This window comes from Perca fluviatilis, chromosome 1 (assembly GCF_010015445.1).
Source record: "Perca fluviatilis chromosome 1, GENO_Pfluv_1.0, whole genome shotgun sequence".
NCBI classification, from domain to species: Eukaryota; Metazoa; Chordata; class Actinopteri; order Perciformes; family Percidae; genus Perca; species Perca fluviatilis.
The window spans coordinates 33,536,289-33,547,882 of NC_053112.1; the positions used below are offsets into that span (position 1 = coordinate 33,536,289).

The window sequence follows — 11,594 nt, forward strand, 5'->3', positions numbered from 1 at the left end:
CTGCAAACAAAGTTTTTTTTTCTCCTAGTATAGCCTCACTAGTGTAAAATGACAACCAGGTACAGGATGTGATGAGTTGTTTCTTTCTTTAAAAAAAATAATAAACACCAAAGAAATACACTTCATTACCATTCAGACTTTAATATTGTCAACCTAACACAATCCTGCTATAAAAAAAACCAAAAAAAAAAAAAAACTGCATTGAAGGACAGAGAAGATGAAAAGTATGCTCAGAACAGTCGGTCAATACATATGTATATTTTAAATAATGTAAATATGTTTGCAATTAGGAAAAGTTCTCAAAACAAAATGACAAACTCTTCAAGATATTTTTATATATATATATATATATATATATATATATATATATATATATATATATATATATATATATATATATATATATATATATATAGAAAAAGACAGCACAGACATTGACATAACCCTGTCAAATCTGTTATTCAAGAGAAGTAGAGTAGCAACAAGCTGTACATTCCTCACACACACTCTTCATCATGTGTTTAAATGATGCATGAAGCAACAGTAAATCCAGAGTGAATCATACTGCGGGATGGTTCACACCAAAACCATTTAATTATTTTACATAAAGCTATCCCAGGTGGTAGAGGGTGACACATGTTAACAGGATACTTTTAGCTCAGACAAGGAAATACATCCAGTTCTGAACAATGAAAAAGGGGAAAAAAAGAAAAAGTGCATCACCGCTATTAGATTCTCTATTAATACAACCAGTTAATATCACAATTACTAATTAATATATTTACACAGAAATATTTGCAATGTTTTGTGATCTTCATTTTCAGTGTTCTCCTTTTAAGTACACTTGAATATAAAATGAAATTTAGATTTTTCATCAACCACACAGTCCTTCCACTCGTACGACAAACAACCGAGACAAATACAATGACAGTTTTTGCAGTTGAAGCGATCTCGCTTTACCCATTTCATGTTGTGCCGCATGTTTACGCACTGAGGCACTCTTATTGCTGTCGGTTATAAAACTACACTCGCAACACATGGCGACTAAAATAACCTACATCAAGATTAAAGCTATGATTAATACGTTTGAAGGAAACCAGAAAGACAAAAACCCTTGCATCACATTTCACTTCACGAATCATCAAGCCAGTAGAAATCAGCACACAGCTCTTAAATGAATCTCAACTGTTCAAATGGTGAGCCTCAACATTTACTTGCAGAATTGAAATTGTTGATCCAGGTATTAGTGAGGGCACAGACTTTAGGTAGGAAAATAGGTCTGCAGAATCAAAATAGACTTATTTTAAACAAAAGGATTAGTGTCAATCTCACACACAAAATGACTGAATCAAGGCTCTTACTATTAATAACATGGTCAACAGCTATACTCTTAGGAGCAACATCCTGTTTTAGCTTGAGCATGCCCACTTCACAAAAAAAAAAATGCATCTGCTGTCGGGGACCCATAGAGCCATAGAGTTCGGGTTGTGGTGTCTCACACAATTTTCACAGGTCGACAGGACAGAATCTAACTTCTGTTGTAATGAAAACTATAGAATGGGGACACGATTTAAACTGTACATGTAATTTACCAACTCAAAAGCGGATTTAGTCTTGTTACTCTTTAAAATGAATTGTTAAAGGAAAAAAATACGTGAAAAAACAAACAAAGACAGGGTTCTTAATGTTTTACATCCCCATTGTTGGCAATAGTGCCGTTGCTATTTTTATACTTCATATTTTCATTGGTACTTACATAAATTTGGTACCACTATTTCAATTCATATAGTATTCAATATATTAATTAAATAACAATCTATTAATGTGCTACACATAGAAATGTCATTATTTCACCCCCCCCCCCAATAACAAAATGAATAGAAAACCCCCCCATTAAATTGTATTATTATATAGTGAAAAAAAAAGTTAAAAAAAAAAAATCTAAGTATGTAGACCCACAACTATTGTTATGACCAAACCAGACTTAACCAGGCCAAAATATAAGTGGCATCTAACTATGAATCGAGGACTCGTAGGTGTGTCTTCAACGGTCCCGCACGCGCAAAAGACGTAACACGCAGCACGCTATTGTACGAACCTCTGTACAGCAGCGCAATTGGGACGGGGCAGTGTTGCCACCTTAGCGACAAATCTAGCGGAAAAAAAAGACGCCACTATTGTCCGACAAGCGTGTTCTCTTAATACATCCATGGCGTGAGGTCTTTGTCTCTGGTGGCGGCCACAGTCACCTCTCTTTGTCACTTCTGACTGAGGAGGAGCAGCAGCGAGGCTACAGGGGCGTCATGTAGTGGGCCAGCGCCTTGCATGGCAGCTCCGCCACCATCGGTGTCTGTGAATGGGTGAATGAGAGGCAAATTTTAAAGCGCTTTATCCGGTAAGGTAGAAAGGCGCTATATAAATGCAGTACATTTACAATCGGATGAGGAGTTCGCGAGAACGCTTCGAACGGGCATGCCACCCGACAACGCTGCAAGCAGCAATACTGGGAACCAAGTGTTTTCTAACTGAATTTTCTGTCACGTTTCTGAGAATTTACACGATAAAGTCGAGAAAGAAACAACTGGAACCAAGCAATCGGCCCGTTCCAAACATTGACTGTAAATATTAATGGACAATGCATCCAGTTTGGCGAAGTGCTGCAAATGCGGAAGTGCCTTAAACCTGAATTCTATCTGAATTCCAACAGGGGGCGACACGTGCAGTTGTAAAAGGAGGTCGGTTTCTGTAGAAGTCTATGAGAAAGTGACCCACTTCTCACTTGATTTATTACCTCAGTAAACATTTTCATAATGAGTTTATAGGTCTCAATTGCTAGTTTTAAGTCTTCTGCAAAACAGAATGATGTTCATTTGAATTTCATGTTTTGAATTATGGTCTCGTTGATTTTAAAATCAGTGATAAAGCAGGGGGTGTTTTAGGGCGTGGCTATGATGTGATTGCCAGTGAGTGAACATGTGTAACGTAATGTGGCTCCTCCCTCTCGTCTAAAATCGTCACATCCGCAACTAGGATGGCTGCGCCCGTAACGGCGAACTTGACGACTCATAGCAGATCTCCACAAACCAATGGGTGACGTCACACATGCGCTGTCCATTAATATTATACAGTCTATGGTTCCAAACAGGCACACACTCCAAACGGGCACTGCACTAGTAATTAGAATGAACCACTTTCACGTCTGGTCTTGGGGGACTATCAGGAAAAAAAAGATTTTCAAATGGACTAGTTGAGTGAAAAAAAAAAAAAGGAGGACAAAAAAGGCTAAGATGTTGATATGATATACCAGATTCTTTTTTTTTTTTTTTTTACTAAAGTAGCACCGCAAATTACCATGAATTCAAAGGCAAACGGTTTCATGTATTAGTGTTTGTGACACAAACAACATAATTGTTGAAATACGCCATTAATTACTTTTTATCATTTATCTCATAGTCAGGACCACAAAGCCCATGCATCTATGCTTTAGATGTGGTCCGATATTGAATATTTACTGTGTGAACTATTAAAAGTTTGACTCACAGCGGTGCTGTCCTGGGGAAGCTGCAATAAATTCATTGCAAAAGTCATAAGTCATAATCAGGAGTATCACAACAAAAACAAACCCATCATTCACATGTTAGGTAGTAGCTCACTCTCCCTAAGCAAACCTTGTATATCGTAAGATGTCATCTCGATTAATTATACCTTTGACAATAGTGCTTTTAAAGAAAACGCATCATGACATTACCAGAATAACCTGCTGCCAAATGCAACTCAAAAGGCGCTATCAAAGAACCCTGGGCTGAGAACAAGCAGTGGACCAGGATAAACACCAGTGTTTGAGAGGCAGTGAGAGGGAATTCTGAACACTAATCAGCTGCAATGTTACAACAATGCTACAATGTGCATTGTATCTATGTCAACATGGAAGTCCAGATGCCCTTAACCCTGAGCAAATCACTGCTGGAAAAAGGGGAGCTGAGTGGGGTGGTCAGTTGAAGCTACGGATATATCGAAGATGGGTTGAGGTCAGGCTTAATTCCCCGCTATAGCTGATGTAAGGTTTGCACACCGCCGAGGAAGACAGGCCGACTCAGCTGGAATCAGAAGATGTCAGGGCACGCATCCCAGCTGCCTTGGTCTTTCGCCTCCCAGTAACCGCCCTTGTAGACATGCAAGGTCTCTCCGGAAACGGGGTCGTCTAACTTCTCGAACCACATTGCTTGGTAGTTGTCTGGATGGGTGCCTAAAGAAAAAGAAATCAAATCTTTTATAAGGAAAAAGCTTTAGAGGGATCTGAAGTGAGGGTTAAGGAAGCCACTGAGCCATGACAACACGCCATGCTTAAATTAAGCCGATGTGCCCCCAGATGCACCTTCTTCAAACCAAAAACAAATGAGGCAAATTGCAGATAAGTAGTAGTATGAAATCACCATTTTGCTCATGCCATATGTGGAGAGAATCAGGCTCACAACTAATGCCCCGACTGCCCAGGACCACAGTATACTGAGCAATGACAGACAAAATGCTACTCTAAAATAGTCAAGGTACTACTCGAGGTTTGTGCCAATTCTACTCTTCTATAAGGTTCCCTAAAGACTACCAACACAAATCTAAATAACAAAAAAACTAAATAAAACAGGGGGTAATAGAGAGCAGCGCTGATGTTACTTGCTTTTGACTTGAGCTCCATAAGGACCTTCATTGCCTTCCACTAAGAGAGATCAAGTTGCAAAGGATGTAAAAGGGAAATGGTGAACAGAGGAGTTCTTAATCTAGATTTAATTAAATGAATAGAAAATGTGAAATAATTGCACAGTATGTGTTATGTCATGATCAGTATACTTGCTTTGATAAGGGGCGAGTGATAGTCCATAAGGGGCTGAAAGTAGAAGAATTAAGGATGAATCCTTGAGAGTTGGGACAAAAACATTTGGCTATGATCTCTGGATGACTGATACAAAGAAAGACAGACAGCGGATGAAATGTAAGAGGCTACTTGCATGCAACAGGCGTATGAGGAGGAGAGTCCTCTGTGTCAGCTTAACACCAGCAAAAAAAAGAGATGTGAATCCACCACTCAAACAGTATCCCAAATCCAAACAAATGTCTTGTTTATGTCCATTTTAGAAGTGCTGCGTGTAGGATTTTAAGCAAAATACCGTGACAGCTAAAAAAAATACTAATAGTCTCTGTTAAAATGCTACACAAAGCATCTTTAAAAGTACATATTATGGTAAGCTACAAAGTGATACTTGCTTTCATCAGAAACCTCATTTGCTTCTGTGCCAGTCTCCACTGCATCAGCTAAATGGAACAGAAATGGATGAAGGGATGGTAAAAGTGTTTGAAAGATGATGTAGAAGACATTCAGCACCTTCCTGTTACACACACTAACATATTGGATAGGTGTTTTGTGCATCTAGAGTTAATATATAGCATAGATCGAGGGTGGGAAAAGACTAAGAGAAGAGTACTTGCTTTTTAAAGGTGAATCATTGATTGAATCCTCAGTGACAGCTTAGGGTTGAGACAGAGACAGGCAGACAAGGTATTCAAAGACCGACTAAGTGGACAAAAGATGAATGGACAGAAGAACAAGACGAATAGATAAACTCCAAAACTAAGCTCCTTCCCTTTTTCTTTTTTTACCTTCCTCAGGTGAGCTAGCTTTAACAGCCTCCCTCTCCCTTTCTCGGCGGACGGTGCGCTGTTTCTCTTCTAGCCTCTGTTTCTCTGCGTTAGCCTCATCCCAGCGGCCATCCTCCATCAACCTCTGGTCAGGGCGTCGGCGGCTGTCTGTCGGCGCCACTCCCTCCTCAGGATCATTGAGCGTCAAGGCCAGTGAGGAGAAGAAGTACATGTTTTCGGCTCCCTCTCTGTAACGTCATCACCGTAAAAGATCAGAGACACAAAGCTACGACACGTTACACGCTCCGTTAGCACAACTTCCACTTTCTCAATACTACCAAAACTCACGGTAAAGGGTTCTTTCTCCAGATTTCTTTGGCTTTGAGGGTCTGATAGACAGTCCTCTGTTTGCCTTCAGTGCCGTTCTCGCCTTTACTGCTCTGCATTACCCTGGAAAACTCCATCTTCTCATCCCAGGTTCCCGATAGCACGTAATGGGCCTTCCCATCCTTATCTGTTACTACTCCTGTTACCTGGGAGACAAACTCAGCTTTCAGTCACGAGTGTAATCAAAGAGCCAACAGTATAGGCAGTACAGGGATTCACATTCAACTCACACTACACACTGTCATTGCACTAAATGCAATTCATTACTACGGCTCTGCCATTAATTCTACTTTTACAATGTTTAGAATGTTTTCGTTGACCTGAAATGTGTAAATTCAATTATATATGTATCACTGAGGTCATAGCTACAGTTGGTGTACTATGGACTACATTATATTGAGATGTTCCTTATTGTTTTTTCCTTCCCATTTCATTTAAATTTATTACAGATTCTTAAATGTTGTTTTCTCTTTTTTTATATGCAGTATTATGTGACTTTATTATACATATTCCTGTAAATAAGCATACCAGCTCTGGCTATAGGGTGCTATATGATGGAAACAACAATATACTGTACAGAAAACTAACCTTTCTTGGTACATCTCTGGAGAAGTAACTGTAGGGAGCAAACTTGAGATGGCAGCGATCTCCTGTCTTGTGGTTCACCACATCTATCTCCCCTGACTGGAAAGGGGACAAAAGAAAGAGACTAATATTTTGCTGTTGAAGACTAAAAAGGATCAACCAAGTAGGATTATAAACAAAACGTTCTACGAAGACATCTATCCCTACCTATCCCCGAATGGTTAGAAGTCCTACTTATTCCTGAATAGTTAAGAGTGGTGTTAAGGTTTTGTCAGCTTTATATTTACCTGGTCAATCCATAGTTTTCCAACAATGATGTTGTGTACTGTTGTAGTCACTTTCTTCCAAGAGTAATGATTATTGCTCTTGTCAAACAAACACTGGATAGAACCTGGGGATAGAGAGGAAATAACGTTAGACCTGGCAGTGGTCATTTTTGACCTGCTCATCCGAAATATAAACACCACATATGGTCTGCACACACTCACCCAAAGGCATGATAGAGAGATATTTTCCTCTAAACTTGCTGGCCAGGGTAATTTCTTGTCTGAGGGTCCAGCCCTTTTCAGACATGGCATGGTGAGCTGCAGCAGGTGGGTGGTGACTCACCTAGTAGAGATAGCAAAGTCAATGGTGGCTTAAGACTTTATTCAAGGAATTAGACATCCTTCAAGCATGTTTATTTTCCCAGTGCGTTTTCCACATACCTGTTCACAGAGGGAGCGGTAGCCACAATCTCTTAGCCGATCAAGCTCAAAGGTTTCTCCCAGCAGAGGATTGAAGGGTTTTCCTGTGCGGTGGACAGTGGTGGAGTAGGAAGAGACCGTGAAAGCAGCCACATAACACATCTGCTCCAGAGAGCTCTGACATTTAGCAGCCTTATCCAGCAGCTCGTAGTACTCCAGATCTTCAGATAGACGTTGCAGCATTGAGAGGGGCTCGTTGAAATTCACCTAGTAGGTACAAAATCACAGAGAGAAGTAGTCTGATTACTTCGGATTCCTCTCAGGAAAAGCCACTTGGATACCAATATGGGTAGATGTAGTTCCTTACTGGCATTGGTATCTTTGAGAGCTCCTTTCCAATGCAGTTCTTCATGATGCTCCACAGATTGAGGTAATAGTTGGGCTTGTCAGGGATACGAGTCCGTCTTTGTCTAACTGGCACTAGCTCAAGGGGCTGTGGAGACTCAGGGTTGGATGCCAAAGACAGTTCATCAAACTGGAAGGAGAGAAGGAAAACAGCCGCAAGGGGTCAGGTGTCTGTGGCGTGTTGACAAGCAGCTTAGAAAAGTCAATACAAATCAGAACTTGCTCGCAAAAAAACAAAGTTAACACACATTTACAGACTGATCGTCCATTCCAGTCTCACTGCTGATCCCACTATTGTTGCTGCCAGATCTCCTGGTGGACAAGAAGGCATACAATAAAAAAATAAAAACAAAACAGTACACAAGAAAGAAAAAAAACAATATCAAAAGGAAGAATAAGAAGATATTAGGAAATAAAATCAGTGACGTTTGAAAAGGACAGACAGAAAATAACCTGTGATACTTGGGGTCAGCAGGGACAGTAATAAACTCGGCTGGGTCTTCCATAGCATCAAAGAACTCATTGTCATCATCCTCGTCACTAGCATCACCTTTTCCTGGAACACCACCTACGGTGAAGAGAGACTGTGATTGGTGCAGGTACAGTAGCGTAGTGGGCATGCAACATGAGTCACATCAAAGACAGAAGTTCAGTTGGGGATGAAAGCCTTACCTTTGCTACCTAGGGTGGGATTGCTATATGAAGAGGGGAGAACTGTAGCTCCTCTGAAAGCTCTTTCCAAGTGATTGTGCTGTTTGGCCAGCTGCTCCAGAGTCTCCTCCAGCCGTATCCTCTGGTCTCTTTCAACCTGTAAGGCCTTCTGCCAGCGCTTACCGTGGTTCTGGGCCAGGGAGAGGAAGTCTCTACATGCCTTGCGGAACATGCACAAACAAGAGCAACATTTCAACAAAAGGAGTCAACAACAATGTTGTGCGTTTCTCAGCGATTAACACTTGGGTGACCTACATTTATCATGGCATTAGAGGTGATTCTAAACAGTGTGGCTCTCTCTGTAACTTGTCTCATCTTTTCCCCCATGTCCGCTCCGACACGAATTCCCTCCAGTTCTGACAAAGACCTGTGTGTGTGGAATAAAGTAATGAATGAATGAGGGAACAAATAGATATTGTTTTTTCTAAAGTAATCAAACTGCTAATTGATACCTTTGGAGAGCAGACCCATGCTTGACAATGAGATCATTACAGGTGTTGAGGTCCTCCACTTTGCTGCCCAGCGTGCGTAGTGTGGACTGGATTTCTAAGTTACGGCAGCCTCCACCCTGTCCTGAGGTGGGTGGCACTGCAGGACAATCGTCACCTGAGTCATCTGAGGGAGAGAACGGAGAAGATAATATGAAAAATAATGTAATACAAAAATGCTTTACACAGAGTAATACACACGTTTGCCTGACATAGGTGCTGCTGTATAAGCTGTTTAGACTTTTCTATGTTTTTTCATATTCTGTCTCCTGCATTTTCCAACGTATTTGTTTTCCCTCTCACCAGATTCAGCCTGCATTCGGACGGCCTTTGCCTTGGCGAGCTCCAGAGCAGTGATCCATCGCTGGCGCTCTACTTCGGAGCTAGCCTTCAAGTGGTAGGTCTGCGCACCTCCGTTGGAAATGACAAAATTGCACGAGTCCTCCACAGCAATATTGGCTGTGGCCAAGTTGATGGTGCCTCTGCATGTGTGACCCATCTCTGCCTGGGTCCTGGACAAAGAGAATGAAGGGCAGTAAAATGCAGAGTTTCCGAATCCGCATTTTGTGAAGTAAGAATGTTTTGTTTCTTGTAAAGCAACTGTACAATTTCTAAAACATACATGCAGAGTGCTATATAAGTACTAATTGGGGTGAGCTTCTCATGTAAATGGCCTTCAAATGCTAAATAAAAAAATAAAAAGTATAAATTTATTATAGATCACCCACCCCCATGTTAAATTCAAACACACACCCCTTGTGTTTAATCCTTACACCCTTGGCTTCCTGTGGAGCCAAGGAAAAACCCTTTAAATTCATTACTTAGAATTGCAAAGTCAGTCATATACATGCAACTTACCTGTAGTAAGAGAGCAGTCCATTGCTCAGAACAAACCAGCGTCTCTGGTAACCTTTAATGTAGTTAGTCCATTTGAAGAGCCAACCCTTGTACGTGTCTCCAGGGGTTGGAGTAGGTGGTTTAGGCTCTGACATCACAACAGCCTATTGTTTCACTGGGTAAGGTTATAGCCTGTTGAAGAAGTAGTTTTTCTACATTGATTTGAAGTGATTGAATTGTTAGATGCTATTGGTTCAGTCTGCTTAATGCACACATGAAATGTAGGTACAAACTGGTCTTCTGGTTGCTACAGACACCATCATTCACAGAGCAAATTGGCCTAATGTCAACACCTTTAGCACTAGCATTAGCATTTTGCATTAGGTCATTGCGTCATCATATGATATATATGACATAAAAACTTATCATGAGCTATATAAGCAATACGTCTTGTTATAACCATAGATATAGAACAATTATATCTATGGTTATAACTTTCTTGTTAAAAAGCTAATATTTCTCTACTAAAATAGGCTATTAAGTAAACGCCAGCCTGCTGTTAAGGTTTTTTTAATATTCAGTGACAAGTGAAAACATTAAATCGACACACAGCTAAATACTAACCTCATAATGTTGGCTGCGATTAGTTGAATTTGTTACAGCGTTAAAATGAATACTGGCTGGTCCAAATTTCACAACGTGATTTAACGTGATGTAAATCCACCGAAGCCAACCAAAATATGACTCGGGGATTTACGCACTGAGCTGTTTCTATAACGTTAATGTTGCTATGATAGTTTGCATCTTGGATTTAACGTCAACGTGGAATCTGCAAATTACAACAAAACAACCGGTTCCGTGCGGACAAAACTCCCAATAATCTGTTTAGCTAACGTGAACGTTTAACGTTACTAGGGGGTGGGGGGGGGGAGACAGTTCACTACCGGTCATTTGACAGGATGACTGACAGGGGTCAAGTTAACACAGCCTGGATACTGTGAGGTACTTCGAAGAACAAGAAGAAAATTCCGAACATCAAAGCTACTTAAAACAGTGTCCGTCACTAAGCTTGCTGCTAGCTAAACAACAGGAAGCTGTCAACGTCCTAGGCGACGCTAACGATCTCGTTTAACTCTTTTGGCATGGCTTTGTCTTTGTGACATTAAGACATGATCATGTATTCGTGAAGTTGACCCTTACCGTGCAAGACTTTAGCTAGTAAAGGTGTGCATGTCGTGTTGGGTAAAGCGATGTTAGCTCGCCAGTATTAGCTTTGCTAACTACTTTCATGGATATAAAACAGAAGAGCAGCTACTTTGCTACAGGTCCTCCTCCTTCTTCTTCTTCTTCTTCTGAGGCTTTACGGCAGTTGGCAGCCGTAACGTTGCTTTACTGCCTCCCTCTGGTTATAGTCTCATTATTGTCCTTTTTTTAAATGCGTGTAATTAGTCCAGTAACTTTAATAAAACTCAAAGCCCCCAAACTACACTCCAATATACTTTATACACTTGCCTCTACTTGCCCTGTTTTCCGTAATTTTGTGATCATCACTCTTGTATTTGTTCTGTATATGTCCTGCGTGTTACTAGAATATGCTCCGCTGTCTCTTTGTCATGATGCTTTCCCATAAATAATATTGTAACTTACTGTTAAGGTTGTTGTGTCCAATTCTAAATCTGCTTAATGTCGCTTGTTAGTTCCTGTTAGTTCCCCTACTTCTTATCATACCTACTTTATTTTGGATGAAGTGTAGATGCCTGGTTGTTGCGTTATCCCAATACGGTTTTGTTCAGACTTGGTCTGCTTTTTCTTTACATGAATGTGATGAGACCCATGTGAAAGTGATAGGTCTTCCTTGACTAAA

The 11,594-nt window shown here is 40.6% G+C and overlaps 1 protein-coding gene across 9 annotated transcripts; it reads right to left on the reverse strand.

Annotated features, from left to right (window-relative positions):
* Positions 1 to 3,294: 3,294 nt before the first annotated feature.
* Positions 3,295 to 11,095, reverse strand: LOC120564990 (oxysterol binding protein). Of its 9 annotated transcripts, none has more exons than XM_039810274.1 (21): positions 10,931 to 11,095; positions 9,752 to 9,922; positions 9,197 to 9,405; positions 8,858 to 9,020; positions 8,661 to 8,772; positions 8,367 to 8,565; positions 8,148 to 8,262; positions 7,943 to 8,006; positions 7,657 to 7,824; positions 7,311 to 7,556; positions 7,092 to 7,212; positions 6,891 to 6,994; positions 6,607 to 6,702; positions 5,980 to 6,164; positions 5,653 to 5,879; positions 5,482 to 5,520; positions 5,260 to 5,307; positions 5,004 to 5,042; positions 4,850 to 4,882; positions 4,676 to 4,714; positions 3,295 to 4,246 (listed from the first exon to the last, which is right to left on the reverse strand). In XM_039810274.1, the coding sequence occupies exons 2-21, from the start codon at positions 9,883 to 9,885 to the stop codon at positions 4,104 to 4,106; spliced, it is 2,484 nt and encodes an 827-aa protein (XP_039666208.1). In that variant the 5' UTR covers positions 9,886 to 9,922; positions 10,931 to 11,095; the 3' UTR covers positions 3,295 to 4,103. The 9 variants fall into 9 exon arrangements, with proteins under 9 accessions (XP_039666208.1, XP_039666213.1, XP_039666221.1 ...); XM_039810279.1 differs by lacking the exon at positions 10,931 to 11,095 and adding an exon at positions 10,355 to 10,608; XM_039810287.1 differs by lacking the exon at positions 5,482 to 5,520.
* Between the last annotated feature and the right edge of the window lie 499 nt (positions 11,096 to 11,594).